We start from the raw sequence: 19,365 nt of genomic DNA, 5'->3' as shown, positions 1-19,365 counted from the left end.
CACTAAAGAAAAAGCGATCAAGCCCACTGGTGGCGAAGCCGGGAATCGAACCCGGGTCTCCAGCTAACGCGGCTGACGTGTTCGACCGCTACACCACCCCGACCGCCGAGGTACCCGTCGAAATTTCTCTAGTGTATGTTATCTCTGAAGGCTAGGCGCCTTTGACCAACTCTAAGGGCGAGCAATTAGTGCTTGCACCTCCTATATATCTATTTCAGTTTATAATTTATATATAGTAGTGTTACTACTTAAAAAAACAAATCAAAAAATATTTCATAAAATAATTTGATTTGTTCCCTACATCGATAGATGGCAGCACCATCTCTCTCGCTATATCGTAATCCTGCAAAAGGATTCATATAGGAGGTGCAAGCACTAATTGCTCGCCCTTAGAGTTGGTCAAAGGCGCCTAGCCTTCAGAGATAACATACACTAGAGAAATTTCGACGGGTACCTCGGCGGTCGGGGTGGTGTAGCGGTCGAACACGTCAGCCGCGTTAGCTGGAGACCCGGGTTCGATTCCCGGCTTCGCCACCAGTGGGCTTGATCGCTTTTTCTTTAGTGTATGGTATCTATTTCAGTTTATAATTTATATATAGTAGTGTTACTACTTAAAAAAAAAAAAAAATCAAAAAATATTTCATAAAATAATTTGATTTGTTCCCTACATCGATAGATGGCAGCACCATCTCTCTCGCTATATCGTAATCCTGCAAAAGGATTCATATAGGAGGTGCAAGCACTAATTGCTCGCCCTTAGAGTTGGTCAAAGGCGCCTAGCCTTCAGAGATAACATACACTAGAGAAATTTCGACGGGTACCTCGGCGGTCGGGGTGGTGTAGCGGTCGAACACGTCAGCCGCGTTAGCTGGAGACCCGGGTTCGATTCCCGGCTTCGCCACCAGTGGGCTTGATCGCTTTTTCTTTAGTGTATGGTATCTATTTCAGTTTATAATTTATATATAGTAGTGTTACTACTTAAAAAAAAAAAAAAAAAAAAAACAAAACAAAAACAAATCAAAAAATATTTCATAAAATAATTTGATTTGTTCCCTACATCGATAGATGGCAGCACCATCTCTCTCGCTATATCGTAATCCTGCAAAAGGATTCATATAGGAGGTGCAAGCACTAATTGCTCGCCCTTAGAGTTGGTCAAAGGCGCCTAGCCTTCAGAGATAACATACACTAGAGAAATTTCGACGGGTACCTCGGCGGTCGGGGTGGTGTAGCGGTCGAACACGTCAGCCGCGTTAGCTGGAGACCCGGGTTCGATTCCCGGCTTCGCCACCATTGGGCTTGATCGCTTTTTCTTTAGTGTATGGTATCTATTTCAGTTTATAATTATACGCCTTATTTTTTCTACTTAGCGTTAAATTTGACACGTCGTTAGGTTCATTAACATGGACCAACTAATTAACAGCGGTTCTCAAACTTATTTTCCCATGGAACCCTTTTAGAAAGTAAAACATCTGAACATCGGAACCCTTAAATTAAATATTTTTTTTTATTCCAATCTTTATTTTAATTAGCAATCATGATAGTAAAATCTAATCACTAGATTCTAATGTGAGGTATTACATGAAACTGCTTTTTATTTTTTAACAATTGGTGCAATGAATATTTGGTTTTATGGAAGAGAGTTGAAGTTGCATATCAGGTACCCAAAATTCACACGGAGCCCCCAGAGAGGCTTTGCGGAGCCCTAGGGGTCCGCGGAGCACACTTTGAGAATGGCTGAACTTTCAGTTAAATTCGAAAAAAAAATCGTTTACGTACATATGCAATAAATTACTTAACAAGTGTGAGAGAAGACTAACAAAAAATAAAGTATCAAGTATCTAACGGCACTTACCAAATTAATACTATCCGGAAGTATTAAGGTTGTGGTACTCGTGGTAGCGGTACACTTGTTGAGCCATTAAATTTATTTTTAATAACTCTATAACGGTGATACGAACGATCTTGCAATAAAAACATTTCTGATTCTGATTCTGATTCTGATTCTGATAGTTAAGGTACTAGTTTTTATAGAGAAAAAAATAAAGAACCTTCCCTTAAAGTTAACGGAAATCAATAAAAAAACAGTGCGTAGAGTCCTTCCGCGCGGTAGAAGTCAAATTTCAACATAAACAACTCCAACACAACTTAAAACAAATAACGGAATCTAAAAAATAATTTTCAGTAGGTACAGATGTTTTTTTTTCGCACTAGTGCGAGAAGTGGTTCATTATATGGCAGGTCGAAACTTCGGAGGCTCATCTGTCATCTGTACTGATAAACGTCGTACAATACACGTGCGAAAAGGAAATTCGTAACTCGTGTCGATTTAAAACACTCCCTTCGCTCGTGTTTTAATTTATCGCCACTCGTTTCGAACTTCCTTTTTTACGCACTTGTATCGTAATGTAAGTAAAGTGACCATCACGTTTTAGCGTTTAGTTACATCCATCTTTTTACTGTCTTGAATATATTTTTGCTATTTGATCAAATTATTGAAAAAACAAACAAACTCATTTAGCAGTCGATCTAAATTAAAACACACGCATTCCAATTAATTTCTGTTCTGTCACTGACTGAGTGAATAAGTGAATGAATGGAATGAGTGAGTAGTTGAGCGTAACGACACTAACAGAACGTTACGCGCTGAGTGAGCGGTATTTCACGCAAAGTAACAATGATTGAGTGTTACGCGCTGTCAGTTGGGTCGCATTAGAAGCTTCACTTCAAAAACAGGTTACAGGTAAAAGAGGCGGCCCTTTCAATTTAATATGGGAAAGCTGACAAAATGAGGGCTGCACCTGTGCACCAGTCGAATAACGATAGAGAGTTAACTGTACGCTGCGAAGTGTGAACGATTTGCGTCTTGTTTACGCCACAGAATTATAGACTTATATTGACCGGGATATAGACCGTGATTACCTTTTTGATTTTTGTGAGCTCGACAAAAATCAAAAAGGTAATCACGGTCTATATCCCGGTCAATATAAGTCTAATGAAAATAACCGTGAATCATTCAAAACTCTCACAGAATTATAGTTAAACCAGAATGAGTAGTTAGGTCAATAAATGTGTCCACATGAGAGGGCATTGTTTGGACTGGTGTCCCTCTCCCACTCACTGACAATGTCAATATTATTCAGTAACGTCAACACTGTTATAAATTGGGGATACCAGTCAATTTTCAAAGTTACTACCAAATAAATCTGCTAAAACCCAACTGAAGGTATTTTTTAATTATACAAATCTTTGATTTAATGGCATCAAAAAAATTACATTATAATTATTTGCAAATTCTTTAAAATAAATCGAAACCTTACTTTGAATATAACACTAAAATAATATAAGAAGTTATAAAGTCGGCTAATATACAAATGAAAATGCTACTACTATAGTAACCTCATTAACCTGGCCTCACGTGCGAGAGGGATACCAGCCCAAACAATGCCCTCTCATGTAGACCGTTTTCGCTAGTCTGATACGATCACCTTTCTGTCTCAGTGATAAGGTTCAATTTAGTATGGCAAAAAATGTGATTGCGCTGTCCCCTGTAAAGGTCTTTGGTTTACGCGCTCTGCAGAGTTAGCACATGATTGCCGCGAGAGTATGTCGCCGCGAGATAGACTACCCGTCCTTATGCCATTAACACAGTTAGAAGAAAACGTGTGATCTATCTCGCGGCGACATACTCTCGCGGTACCCAATCATGTGCTAGGCCTACAGAAGACCTATGAAAATTGCGATATCATGCCGATATATTTTCTTTCCGCTCGTGATATTAAATTGAGAAACAATATCATGTTTCGGGAGTTTTAGAAATATATACCGGCAATATATTATTTCAGGACAATATTACATTTTTAGGTTATTATTGTTTTTTTAGGAAAGGACCTTGTCACTAAAGAACATTCCTTTACTCGTGTTACGTGCAGTACCGGCCAATAATACTTATACATCACTTTGTGATGTTTTTTGTATGAAAATGTATACAGATTGAGGACGAATACTTGAATAAAATAATATATAGTGAATTAAAATATGAGACACAGCATAATACTGAATAGTGTTTGCAATTTATTCCATAAACAAAAAACTATTGGGTTGGTAAGAAAGTAATGAGCGATCGATTGAATTCCACATAAAATTTTTAAGAGAGTTCTAGAATCTTCTATGGTCGAAAGTATATAAAGGGCGAATCGCACAGTTTCTCGTCAGTCATTCACTAGCTGTCGCCGAGCTAATATAAGGAAGAAAATGGACGAATTAAAAGTGCATGTAAGGCATTGCTTACTATATGAATTTCAGTCTGGCCATTCAGCCGCCGAAGCAGTGCGTAATATATGTCAGCGTGTTGCTCCTGAAGTTGTGTCTGAGGCCACGGCGAAACGATGGTTCCAGCGGTTTCGTAGTGGCGACTTTTCATTATCAGATCAACCTAAGTCTGGTCGACCGGTGAAGATTGGTGTAGCCAAATTAAAAACCTTAATTGAAGGAGATCCGAGGCTAACGAATCGTACTCTTGCTACCGAGTTAGGCTGCTCTTATGTCACCATAGAAACACATTTACACGAGTTGGGAAAAAACTACAAATACAGTGTTTGGATACCACACGAACTTGATAGAGATCAACTAAACCGCCGTGCCGATATCTGCATACAACTTCTGTCTTTTCGCCGCACATTCAACTGGTTGGACCATCTTATCACTGGAGATGAAAAATGGGTCTTATATATAAATCACACACGCAAACGTCAGTGGCTAGCTCCAAACGAAAAAGGAATAGAGGCACCAAAAACAGAGCCTCACCCGAAAAAAGTTATGCTGTCCGTTTGGTGGGATATTCATGGTATTATTCACTGGGAACTCCTACCAAGTGGAATGACTGTTACCGCATCAGTATACTGTAATCAGCTTGAAAATTCAAACCAAAAAATCTGTCAGAATCGTCCACAGCATGTTAAAGTTTTTTTCTTACACGACAATGCTCGCCCACACATTGCAAAAGTGACTCGGCTAAAGCTATTGGAGTTAGGTTGGAAAGTGATACCTCATCCACCGTACTCTCCAGACTTGGCACCTAAGGATTACACATTGTTCAGATCGCTAAGCAATGCCTTGAATGAAAAAAAGTTCGATGATCAAGCCCATCTACGACAGTACATAGCTGAGTTTTTTGAATCTAAACCTAAGAACTTCTTCGCCGATGCTATTCATTCTTTACCAGAACGATGGAGACAAGTAGTAGATAATGAAGGCCGTTATATTTTTGATAAATGATTAAAATAATAAATTAAATAAAAATTACAATATTGGTTATGATTCGCTCATTACTTTCTTACCAACCCAATATATGAAAAACATAAAGCACAAAAGCCTAGGTACTACAAGACTACCTGAAGTAGGTGGAAAATCAATTACAAATCAATAAAATAAAAGTTCTACAGAAACAACATGGATGTGGTATGTTAGTGACCGTTACCGTATAAGAGCCTACAATTTGATTCCTAGGCCACTAGAACCATGTCTCTCAAAAGGTTCTACAGTGACTTTGAATTCAAATTGGTTGAATTGAATGTACCTGAGTTTCTACCTAGAAGTTCGCTATTTCACCTTTGGCCTTACCTACTTAATATATTATTTATAGTCTTACACACAATACATCCTTAGGGTGACACTTGCAAAGCTTTAATGGGATAAGTTTTTGCATTATGTCGCCAATTTTTGTACGAAGTTTGTTATAATTTAAGTTATTGACAGCGTAACAGCGTTTATTTCTTTTTCCGATGATATTTTTTCCAAATATTTTGTTTTAATCATTTTTGTTTCCTTAACGCAACTGCGGAGTGCTTAGGAGCCTATAAAATGACATAATGTGTGTATAATAAGTTCATTCGTTTTGCAACTTTTGCAGACGTGCGTTGTTTTATTTGATACCACGAGTTTTTAAAAAGTTACTCGATCGCGCGTGAACGTCACGGAAAATGACATTAATTGTATGGAGAATGTGAACTACACCCTTAAACGATGCCTAAATACTATATTTTTTAGTTTTTTTTAATACAATTTCCTTCTCATTCACGCTATCGAATGACGTATAATAAAACGTAAAACCTCATGATAAAGGTAAGATAGGTACCTACGTTGCAGTTGTGATTGAAATAAGTAGGTACCTAATGAATTATGATGTAGGTAGGTACAACACAGCGCTCTAGCGATCTTAAAATCATTGTACATAATCAAGAATGAGACGCTGTCTCCTATACTCGATTTGTTACATTAATGGATTGAATCATTTAATTAAAGGCTCCCGGAGACTTAGCGATAAAATGACTATTACAGGCCGGAAAGGAACGGAATATTGACTTCAAAGGGGAATTCTAACGATCGACTTTGCTTTGCGTTGTCATTAAAACAGTTTTTCCCTCATGTCAGAAAAAAATAAATTCAATTTATTAATAAAAATGTTGACAGGTCTTAGGCCCGCTTGCACCAATGAAAAAAAAAAAGGGTTAACCCGAGGGTAAACCAATCATTTCATATGAAATTTGACAGTTGACAGCCCACTAACCCTGAGTTAAGTAGTTGGTGCAAGTGAGCCTAAAGGGTCTAAAACATCGTCCAGTTTAATTGTCAAATCGACTGTTATAAAACTATGTGAAAGTATGTGTACAAAACTAGGAAATTTGAAGTGTTATGTCAATCCTATAGGCTTGTTATTGCAAACATACCTTCATTGGCTCGCATCGCATGGCATGTGTACAGTGGCGTAGCGAGGGGGGGGCCGGGGGGGCCATGGCCCCGGGCGGCACATGACAGGGGGCGGCAAAATCGGCAATTAAAAATTATAACATACATACAGACAGAGTTGCACCATAAGTGTTCCTTTGTACGTTTTTGTTACGGAACCCTATTAATAAATATTTTTTTTAATTATGAGACCAAAATTTTTCAAATCGACACGCGCCAATTCTCTGTTTTGTGCTGGCGCCGAATGAACCACGGCTGCGAGGGACGCGGGGCGGGGGCGCGAGCGGCCGCGCGCTGCCGAGCAGCCGCCGAGCTTCCACGAACTATAGGCGAATGTTCGAAAAACTATGGCGAAAGAGCTTAAGCGGCAACTATATTACACGATAAAACACCTTATGTTCATAATGTTAAGCCAGGGGCGGCTCACTCCGCGACTCTATCGCCGCGCTACAAGTACATGCTGGCGGCCGCGAGTTCGCGGTCTAATCAGGGGTGGCGCGCGTTCTCACGAAACGCACGTTCGTACTTTCCATTGTTACTTTACGTCGCAAATATTTTTTTAAGGTTCATATGCGATGTCCGCGTGTGGAATGGGTAATAATGTTTAGTTAAATAGCCATCATGAATAAAACAAGACAATCTTGACACAGATCTGCTATTGATTGTCCCACGGAGAAGTGCAATAAGGCTTGCGATGTTGGGACTTAAAAATATATATATAAATACTGTATATATTAAATCTAGAGAGTACCCAAAACTTGACTATAATAGTGAAACATTTTATCTGAGTATTAATTCCTTTTAATCCATAGGCAACCCTATCGTCCGACGCTGCGCACGTGCGGCTCGTTTCTTTGTTAGAATTTTGTAGGCATTTAAAAAGGCGGCATTTTGTGAACATCAAAGCAGTGGGCCTTCTGTACTTGTACTATTATATATTCTGTGGTTAAGCCTTACTTTGTAATGAATGGAGTTTTACATTTTTGTACTTACGACAGATGATTACTCGAGTTGAGCAAACAAAATTCGTCATTTTTTTCCGAAGTTTCGATTTTAAAAACTGCAATTTCTTCTTAGTGCTAAGTTTAATTATAAAATATTACATTTGATTTGTGGATTGATATTCAATTCACTTATTGTCAAATTGGGTAAGTGTCTGTTTTAAGTATTTTTGAATCTGAATTGAATGTTGAATAGTTTTGTTCCAAGTTTGAAATATTTCTCGTATGTGCAGGTCAACCAAATTTTAGCACAAAAAAACCGGCCCAGTGCGACTCGGTCGGACTCGCCCACCGAGGGTTCCGTACAAACTTTCAATAGTTGAATCATCAAATGTTATTCATATAACTCTACAAACTTGACTAAACTCCCTCTCCCTCTCGTTCTCCCTCTGCCTATCAGGCAAGCTTAGAGTAAACTCTCTTAAAAGCAAGTTGCGTAAGCACTTAATATTTGCTAACATTCCAGATTAAAGTCTACTTGATGTCTCGCACTAGGTAGATACAGGGCCGGATTAAGGGTAGAGCGAGTGGAGCGGCCGCTCTAGGCGCCGAATGGTAAGGGGGCGCCAAAATCGTCATTGCGTGGGCGCACAAATAGCCCAGAATGGCGAGGGGAGCCGGAAATTAATTTTATTCAGCTATTAGATTTGTGATTGTGATTCAGATTATCTGAAAAGTAGCACCATGTACAGCATTCATAAGGTGGGAGCTGTTGCTAGGGCACCGTGAAAGATGTTTCTAGCTCTAGACGAACCACATTGTTGCGACGCCGAACTACAAACTCAAAGTTACGGCGCTATCCAAACGTTTATCCACAATCCAAAGCGGAGTTCCTCTTAAAGTCAAAGACGCAAAACGTCTCAGAGAGGCGCAATTTTGTACGAGTCAAAGGAGCGTAAGCGTGATGATGAACGAACTTCTAAGCACTATGAAACTGTAGGGCACGTAATGGCAAATAACCGATACCCATCCAGACGCTGACGAAAGAGTTGTGTGCGTGTGTGTGGCCTCATTAACTCTTAGTGTTATAAAAATAAAACTGATGACGAAATAAAAGGCCTAGAAGTCGAGCACCCTGTGAAATCTAAATACCCCAAAATATGCCAAATATCTGCAATTAGAGTCTACTTCTTTTCTCTCCCATGCTTTGCCTTGGCCCTGAACTGAAGCTCAAATCCGACTGTTCTTGGTCTGCCAGAGCTTGGTCTTTGACCTCTTTTGCTTCATCACAGTCATTTGTTCTTGTTCTAGTGAACTGTAAGGAAAGCTTTAACCATACGTTTTGCCTATGAAAGACAAGGGCTTATATAGATCCCCCCTTCTCCTCCCCCATAAATAATAGGAAAAAATTTCGCGCTCGCTACGCTCGCGTTCACTCTTTCTATCTTCTACGAATACATGTCATATATTTTAGTTAAATACTTAGCCAAATGGTTGTGAGGTGTCAGACGGACACAGCGAATCTATAAGGATGGCATTTTGGCTTCGGACCCCAAAACATTTTAAACAAGGGGGCGCCAAAACTGTATCTCGCTCTACCCTGATCGAGTGCGCGGGCCGGCGCTGGGTAGATACATTTATTTTTTTATGTATATATGTGTATTTTATTCATATATATGTATTATACTAATATATATGTAGGTTTACTTATTGTATTTGTGTATGTTTATTTTATAATAGTAGATATCGACTTGTATTTAATCGTTACAGTCTCATACTGTCTTTATAATCTTGTGCACCAAACTAACTATCTCTGTTTTGCCCAATGGTTGACTGGTAGAGAATACTTTAAGGCGTTGTAAGGAGTTAAGGACGCTCCTGAAGCGACCTCATTATATCAGGAAAAACGCGATGTAGGAATTGAGCATTCAACGTACAGCGATATCTTTCGGCAAATTAAGTAAACTAATGTGTGCGAACTAGTAAGAAGGATGGTTTTCATGGGATAATTGTTTATTGTGTGACCCGATTTTATCCATTTTTCCTCTCTTTGAAACCAAAAACTTTCATTTTTATTCTGTAAAAAATACAGTGTACAATAAACAGTGTTCAAATTGAAAATGTAAATCTGGACGGATTTTTTATAAAGTAAAAAAAAAGTTCACATTTTTCTCCAAAAACATTTTTTTTTTCACAACAAAAAATTATGAAAAAAATAGTTTTGATACGTATAGTTTGAGTTCTTTCTAACAATACCCCATTTGCCCTAGTAAATTTTAAATTTATAGTTTCCCCCCCTTTTATTTCGGCAATTTTCTGTAATTAATATTAATACATAAAAAAATATACTTTCAATTTGTAGAGATTAACGATGTTCATAAGTATTGCAAATTTCAAAGTTCTCGAGATATTAAATAATGTGACAGACAGACAGAGAGACTGAGTAAGGGCCTTTTATTTGTACCTTTTTGGTTAGAAACCCTTAAAAGGCGCGAAATTTAAATTTTCTATGGGAAGTTAACCTTCGCCCCTATATTTTCAATATTTTTTTGAAGTGTCAGGATATGGTTCGTCGATGATTCCGCCAACGTCAAGGTTTGGGAAGTCAAGCGTTTCAAGAAATTAACTAGCCGCTGAGCCCTCTATTATTTTTAAAATTTTGCCGTTTTTTTTAGTACCAACATTTGGTTAACCGTCTTCTTTAGTAGGAACAAAAGACAAAAGCTATTGGTTTGGATTACCTCAAAAAGGAAAAATGGATCCCTATAGGATCACTCGTGCGTCTGTCTGTCCGTCTGTCACAGCCAATTTTCTCCAAATTACTGAACCGATTAACTTGAAATTTGGCACACATATGTCCTGTGACCCAAAGACGGATAAGCAATTTAAATTAAGAAAATTTAATTGTAGGGGTCACTCTTGGTTGGTAAAATGAAAATTAAAGTTTTTTAAACTATATATTGTGTTACATATCAAATGAAAGAGCTTTACTTATAAGTATGTATTTCAAAAATATTTTCTCAAATAATTTTTAGTCAAGTAATTTAAGAAAATAGGAAAAAAATGCACAAAAAAATACACGAGATCTATGGATTACGCAAAAAAGCCTATTATAAATCTACAGTCAAGCGTAAGTCGGACTTAAAAGAAAAAAAAATCTAATTTCACTCTCTGCCGCTGAAAGGAGTTAACAAATCTACCGAAATTAATTTCCGTTTCGTTTTTTTAGAAGTTGTTTAGAATATCGATTATTTTCAAAAATGATTTAAGTGCCCTCAAAAAACGAGGCGCTTAAGCCCTACTTGTGGTGTACGGAGCCCTTACAACGATAGCACAACTCGCACTTATAATGACCAAATAATCTCTAGAATCTAAAATATCATAAGAATATCATAAGAGAGCAGGGGCGGCATATCGGCAAAATAGGTGATCGGCCCCGGGCGGTAATCACAGACGCTACGCGGCTGCATGTGTATCTCAGTTGATTGATTATGAGCCGCCATGTTGCAGAAAGATCAAATTGTTCGTACCTCAATAACATATACAGCGATTAATCTCGTATTCTCGTCAGAGTTTACCTGAGGTATATTTTTATATGAGTATGTTGGTATTTTAATAAGTAATAAACATATGAACAAACAGGTACATTTTTATGCCATGCCGGAATGGTGGCAAAAAAGGATTAGGTCCTACTGACGATAGACTCAGATTTACAATCCATTTTAGAAATTTATTGATTAAAATTAGAAGGCTGGTTAAGACTCTATGATGCTAAGCAATATCTACAGCGGTGCGTCCCTATCGCATTTACGAATAGTGCGAAAAGGACGGCCTGACGTTATGTCGCTTATCACGCGATCGTGCTTGCCTGCCAGATTTCCCAAAATGTCTCTGGAAGTTTGTATGAAACTTACCCTTTTAGTTACCTAATTTCTACCAATTTTCGTTTCAAATATACTAACTTTTTGAGAATTGCTGACCTATTTACCAAAAATAAAATAAGTACATAGATACAACTCGTAACAAAGTAACTAAGTACAACTCTCGTGCAAAAACTTTTCTTCAAAACAGGAAATATTAGGTGGAACTGAGGAAAAAACCTAATAAATCTAATTGAATTACTTTCGTTTCTTTGTTGTTCTAATTTCGTTTCTTTGTATTCTTAATTTGATAACGTAAACAAAAATAATATTTGTTGCGGTTGTGAATAAACTTCCTCTAGTCAAACTGATTTTAAGCGACACTTTCGCAAAAAATATTGTATATTTCTTGCATTTATGATACTTACCTGAATGATGTATGTATAAGTATAAACTCTTTATTGTACAAAACACAAATATGACACAGGATACAGTACAAAGGCGAACTTATCCCTTTTTTATTTGTACACCTAATTCGGCTTTTGCTGTTGGATCTATCTATTGTGCCATAGAAAATGACACTGGCAAATGCCAATTACCGTATTTATTGATTGATTATCTAACTTGATCTTGTATATCGCCGCTTACTTTTTGTAAAATATATATTTTTTAATACAATTAACCATATAAATAAAAAAAACCGGCCAAGAGCGTGTCGGCTCAGTGTAGGGTTCCGTAGTTTTCCGTATTTTTCTCAAAAACTACTGAACCTATCAAGTTCAAAACAATTTTCCTAGAAAGTCTTTATAAAGTTCTACTTTTGTGATTTTTTTCATATTTTTTAAACATAATATGGTTCAAAAGTTAGAGGGGGGGACGCACTTTTTTTTAGCTTTAGGAGCGATTATTTCCGAAAATATAAATATTATCAAAAAACGATCTTAGTAAACCCTTATTTATTTTTAAATACCTATCCAACAATATATCACACGTTGGGCTTGGAATGAAAAAAAATATCAGTTTACATGTAGGGGGGGGGTACACTAATAAAAAAATTTTTTCCATTTTTTATTTTTGCACTTTGTTTGCGTGATTGATATACATATTACATATTGGTACCAAATTTCAGCTTTCTAGTGCTAACGGTTACTGAAATTAATCCGCGGACGGACGGACGGACGGACGGACGGACAGACAGACATGGCGAAACTATAAAGGTTTCTAGTTGACTACGGAACCCTAAAAAGTATGTGAAATATGAGAACGGCTATAGTACGCTATAATATTGTTTAGATATATTTATTTTCAATACTAAATATCGAATTCTTTTGTGGTTTAATTTATTGAGTTATATAAGCTTAGGTATACAAAACCGTTGCGACTAATTAGACAGTATGCTTCTACTAATTTAACGATGTAAGAATAAGAATAAGAATAATTTATTGAAAAAACCTTGATTGTTAATGTTACATTTATGCGTTTACTTATAGTACGTGCAGTGTTAGGTGCGCCCGAACTAGGAAAAGAATCCTGTATCTCGGATGATGATGATGTATGAATAGAGAAGTAACAAAACATAATCTGTATAATAAAATAGAATTATCAGCGATAATTTAAAATCGATTAATCAGCCTCAGACAGCCTAATGTCCTTTCAATCAGACTTCAGCAAAAATGTTATTAATTGTAACTTTGAGGTCGACCATTAGTTAAACAAGAAACGCATTAATTTTAGCGTCACATATACATAAATAAACTTACGCCTGCGTTCCCAAAAGGGACAGGCAGAGCACATTAAACTGCTCAAGTTTCAGTACCACTATTAGCAATTGTGTCGCTTAACTACAAACTTCTGCTTTAAGGTTGAATATATAAAAAATATAATACTATCTGAAAGATAATCAACCTTATAGCAGAATGGATTTACCCAGTTTCGAAGATCCATCTTTGGAGTCGTCGGTAACCCGAACCCTCCTTAGAGCTTATACACTCCTTTTAGCTGTGTACTTATCACAGCAAAAGGGAATGTACAAGTTTCTAATGGGGTGGCAACGCGCATGTGACACTGTTTGAGTTGCAGGCGTCCATAGGTTACGGTGACCGCTTTACATCAGGCGGGCCGTATGCTTGTTTTCCACCGACGTAGTATAAAAAAAAAAAAAAAAATAACGACACAATTAAGGAGTGAAGAAAAGAAAATCATGATATTGCAGAATCCATATCCCACAGTCGACTTCTACAACTCGTAGGTGATTTATTTTAGCGATAACAAAATTCATCATAACATTGTTTGGTTAAGTAACCAGTTCGTGACAATTACTTCGTTTTTCTTTTATAGCAGAGAAAAGCATCTTAAAAAAAAACAAACAAAGAAGATTATTTATACAACAATTTTATAAATACAAGCACGACCTCAGAACTCAAAATATTCCATGTATATTGGTCAAAACTCTCACTTTAAAAATGTAGCAAATATTATTTTGTTAAGTTAGGAATGTTTTAACCAAAGTATAGTGTCGCTGTTTATTATATAGTGTTTATTCATACACGCAATATACTTTGGGCACCTTTTAGGCTACTGCATGTAAAGATCACTGTATACCTAACACAATATGGTGCTGTGTGGTGGTGGTGATCACTGTATACCTAAACCATAGACATGTTTTTAGGGTTCCGTAGTCAACTAGGAACCCTTATAGTTTCGCCATGTCTGTCTGTCCGTCCGTCCGTCCGTCCGCGGATAATCTCAGTAACCGTAAGTACTAGAAAGCTAAAATTTGGTACCAATATGTATATCAATCACGCCAACAAAGTGCAAAAATAAAAAATGGAAAAAAATGTTTTATTAGGGTACCCGCCCTACATGTAAAGTGGGGGCTGATTCTTTTTTTCATTCCAACCCCAACGTGTGATATATTGTTGGATAGGTATTTAAAAATGAATAAGGGTTTGCTAAGATCGTTTTTTGATAATATTAATATTTTCGGAAATACCGTTGTCTGAGTACCCACAACACAAGCCTTCTTGAGCTTATAGTCAATTGTGTAAGAATGTCCTATAATTAAAAAAAAAAAAAAAAAAATCGCTCCTAAAGGAAAAAAAGTGCGTCCCCCCCCCTCTAATTTTTGAACCATATGTTTAAAAAATATGAAAAAAATTACAAAAGTAGAACTTTATAAAGACTTTATAGGAAAATTGTTTTGAACTTGATAGGTTCAGTAGTTTTGAGAAAAATACGAAAAACTACGGAACCCTACACTGAGCGTGGCCCGACACGCTCTTGGCCGTTTTTTTTTTTTTTCATTTTCATGTTTCCCGCCATTGCCATTGCCCCATCATGAGTACTCCCACACGATAACTTGTTAACTTGATCACTTGTTGCACAGTGCACATCCGAATAGCAAGTCAAATACCAACTTGAAATCCAATTTAATCCAAAGCTTCGTAGCAGAAAATTGTACACTGTCTCAAACAGCTCGTGATTCTTACTTAGCGAGACTAGAATCTATTATGCTGGGGGCAGTTTACCTTTTCTTAGATGATATTATTTTTTGCAAAGTTTTTAGCGTCGGTCTGCTTGGGAATTTATAATTCATTATCCGGTTTTAAGTAGAACAAAAGATCAAGTAGTTCTTTTCTAAATGAGAGTCTTTTGTAAGTAAGTGAGCTTTGCTTAAGTAAGCTGAAAGAGCTTAACTTCCAGTACTTATACTTAGATACAAAATAAAAGTAGTTATTATAAAGAGTACAGACTTATCACCAGGGACCGTACTTTTCATGCCGATGACATTAATCTGACGTCACGCTCCGTATAGGATGATGACAAATAGTTTTATTGTAAATTATTAATCATTATTCGTCAATCATTTTAATCGTATACAAATTACTTCAAATATAGTAGTCCATTTACATGTGGCATAAATAATACATACTTGAAATGTGAAACGTGAATAAAATTATTTGATTTGTTTTTATAAATAAATTTAATTAAATAGTATTGTTAACAACACATTACAAGAAATACGTAGAAAAGAGAATTTCTCTCTAACGTAAAGCACACCATCCTTCTTGCATTCATTACCATGCAAAGAAATTCATAACTTAATATGATGGATGACTAATGATTAATAATTAACAATAAAACAATTTGTGATCATCCTATATGGAGCGTGACGTCAAATTGATGTCATCGGCACGAAAAGTACGCTCCCTGCTTATCACATTTCTACTTTTATCTTTCATTATGTTATTACTACTATTATTTAAATTTGGACATTCAAAGCTGCCCCCAACTTTGTCTGCATACCTAGATGTATGTTTTCTTCTTACGAAAGTTTTTAAACCATCTCCTGCTAAGTTTACCTTTTATAAATTTATTAATTTAACCATGAATAATAAGATGTAAGTACCTATGTAAAAGTCACTTATTTATTTTTACATTCATTGACATTAACATAAGTATAACCAAGGATGATTTATAAAGGATTGCCAATTTTCATACTAAGAATCGTACCTCCATTTGTTGGCGCCATCTATTAAATACTATCATTAACTACACTAATGAGGCCTAATTTTTTTTTTTTTTCAAAATGTGTAAGTGATATTATGATATTAAAATAAAGAAATATGTCATTTGTTCTTAAAATAAATAAAAACACGCAAAAAAATTTAGTGGAAATATGATTTTTGCCATTTCCAGGCTGCAAACCAGCGCCATCTAGTTTTATCTCTAAAAAGTCCGTACATTTTAGGGGTAAACTATGTCAGTCCCGATATATATCGTCCTTAGTATAACAGATTAAGTTTAGATATCTGAACGCCGAATGTTTTATTTTAATCAAAATGTATTCCGACCATCAAACAACTCGATTTTAAAGTTAAAAAAATACCTACGGTCAGAACATCAATTAGGTTGGCTTGGTTACAAATAATTGGGTCACGGTCTCGAGTTATCTACGTGATTAAATTCGTTTTACGGCAGCTTGAACTTTAACATACGAAATATAACATTTTAATATTAATGAAGACTGCTTTGGCCTTACTTATATCGTTATCTAAGTAAAACTACCCAAAATTCTAGTAAAATTTTGTATGAATATTTAGATACGATATTTAATATAGAAATTGCTTAAAATATGTATTTATTTTTCAAATAAATTTAAAAAATATCAATTTTATAATACTCTAGGTCCATGGGGTCCCAGCGCGAACAAGTTGTTCACAGAAATCGCGAAGCGTCTGGTTGAGGTAACTGGTGACCAAAGAGCTGGCGACTTCCTCGCACAACGTATCAGCATTGCGATACAGCGAGGAAATGTCGCCGGTATCCTTGGTACAATGCCTCAAGGACCTATTTTTGACATTAGCTAGCTTTTAAGTTTAGTCTTAGTTTCTTATATAAAAATTATACAAATTTTATAATATACGTAATATTTATTACTTTAAAACGTTAAATAGCTTAAGATAAAATCACCGGCATATGACTGTATATTTTTTTAAGGTTACGATGACGGTGGTCTAACTATTAAAGTCTCACGCAAAAGATTTAAATTTCAGTTTCCCTTTCATTTAAGCCCGTCTAGACTCTATAACAATAGCAATTTATTTGAGTATATTCTATATATACCTGTGGAGCTTACCCTAACTTATAATTAGTTTGCTGCCCGTACGAGTATGTAGTATTTAATTAATCCATGTATGACTAACTAGTCATATTCTCTCTGGAAATTCAGGTACAAATTCACGAATAAAGATAACGTAAATTGTAATAGATATCATGTACACGAAAGAAAAAACGACAAGACCCACTGGTGGCCGAGCCGGGAATCGAACCCGGGTCTTCAGCTTACGCGGCTAACCCCCGCGTTAGCCGCGCTAAGACTCGGGGAAGAGACTTTCTAAAGAGTACCGGACTGACCGAGTGGTTTAGTGGTAAAGACGATAGCCGCGTAAGCTAACTTTTGTATGATGCCCGGGACGGCTACCGGTGGAATGACTACTTTTCATTAGTGTATATGATGTCTGATATCAATTTCGCTTTCGTTTTTGCGTATCGTTCGTACAGTGACGTGCAAAACTGTATGGAGAAATTATGAATGAATTCATTGATAAATTCACCATGGACTTTTGCAGCTCACTATACAATCACCTGCAATAACATCGCACAATCATAAGGCTGCATAATAAACATATGACACGCGCTCGAAATAAGATTGCGTCAGATATTTTTGCGGCCTTATTTTTGTGCGATGTTAGTGTTAGTGACTGTATTATCAATTTATCAATATTATCAAACAACAGTTAAACAGACAAGTCTATGAAGATATTGTCGGCCTAGCGATAGAAAGTATAGAAATAGCTTGCTACGATAACGATATTATCGTAAGCGTTTGTGCATTTGGCTACGTACCCTGGCATTGACTAGTACCAAAGACATATGTAACTCCGTATAGTCGGATAAAGTCTAAGAAAAAAAACGTACCTCAAAGCCATAGAGAAAAAGGTACGGTGACCTAGGTGGCGTTACACCTTTGGGGAACTTAATATTTGACATTTTAACACATATCAATATGGGCCAAATTGTCAAAACTGAGGTTCAAAAGTTTTAAGCCTGTGTCGAGAGATGGCAGTCTATGCACTGTGATTACACATTTTACTCTGACAGTAACTCTCTATAATAGGTACTCGATCCTCTTTGCTAGTACTCAACTAGCTACAAGTATATATAATCTTCCCTTTGTTCCAGACCGCCTGCTGGGCAAGTTCATGCTCGGCTCATACATGTTCGCCCGCGGGCGCGCCCTGCAGCACTGGAACTCGGCCCTCGCCTCGCCCATGGAACAGGTGAAGCAGTGGCACCCGCTTACCAATTAACTCGAACCTAGCCACACCCATGGATTGCTACCGTGAGTTCATTATACGTTATTTGATAGCGAGGATTGCCATACATTTCATTGGGCATTATTTTCTAATCAGTACCTATCCCTTTACCCAACCGAAGAAATCGAGATAATGCTAAATAAATTTTAAATTTTAATGACATATGTTAAAATTGACTATTACATATTTAAAGTCACACACAGGTCGAACGCGATTAATTAACATTATTTTTACCTTTTTTCCCAACGTTTCGGCCAGGTTGCACTGGCCGTGGTCGCGGAAGACTCGAAGGTTGCACTGGCCGTGGTCGCGGAAGACTCGACGGAGTCTTCTAACCACGGCCACTTCAAATTGGCCGAAACGTTGGGAAAAAAGGTAAAAATAATGTTAATTAATCGCGTTCGACCTGTGTGTGACTTTAAATATGTGTACAAAGCGCGAGAACTTAAAGTGTTATATTGCAAACCGTGACTATTACATGTTAACAACCCGCTAACAACCTCACGATCGTATCAGCTCGGGTGTACAACTGTACAGGGCTATTGAATCTACTCATATACTGACTTACTTCCGATGGCGCTACAATCCTTTGTGGGTCTTGGTTGGCCTCCTCCAGTTGTCGCGATCTCTCTGACAACCCATCTCCAGTTGGTATATTTCCTCATTCTCTTCCACACAGTCAAGCCACCTTTTCCGAGGTATTTTTTGTTGTGGCGTCCATTGAGTCTACTACGAGTATTATTGTTTCTGAGCTCAAAAGAGATTTTTGAGAATCAGGTCTTCAGCTTCTCCTGTAGAAAAAGCCTCTTTACAAATGATGTTAGCAGCATCTGCGATCGAACGATAACGCCGCATGTGGATATTTAAAACTCAATGGTTTTTAAATCACTTTCGTCATACATCTCCCGTGAATTTCTCGCTATCTAGTACCGTATTCTG

The 19,365-nt window shown here is 36.9% G+C and overlaps 1 protein-coding gene across 1 annotated transcript in view; it reads left to right on the top strand.

Moving 5' to 3' along the window:
- Positions 1-18,584, top strand: part of LOC125231053 (synaptotagmin-15-like) — a 129,916-nt gene extending 111,332 nt beyond the window's left edge. The window contains exon 12 of the mRNA XM_048136397.1: positions 18,293-18,584. Within this exon, the coding sequence (XP_047992354.1) occupies positions 18,293-18,420 (128 nt within the window). The 3' untranslated portion in view covers positions 18,421-18,584. The remainder of the gene's footprint in view (positions 1-18,292) is intronic.
- Positions 18,585-19,365: the final 781 nt, after the last annotated feature.

The sequence above is a fragment of the Leguminivora glycinivorella genome, chromosome 11 (assembly GCF_023078275.1).
Source record: "Leguminivora glycinivorella isolate SPB_JAAS2020 chromosome 11, LegGlyc_1.1, whole genome shotgun sequence".
NCBI classification, from domain to species: Eukaryota; Metazoa; Arthropoda; class Insecta; order Lepidoptera; family Tortricidae; genus Leguminivora; species Leguminivora glycinivorella.
The sequence above is the reverse complement of the archived record's forward strand: the minus strand, read 5'-3'. Positions and strand labels throughout refer to the sequence as shown.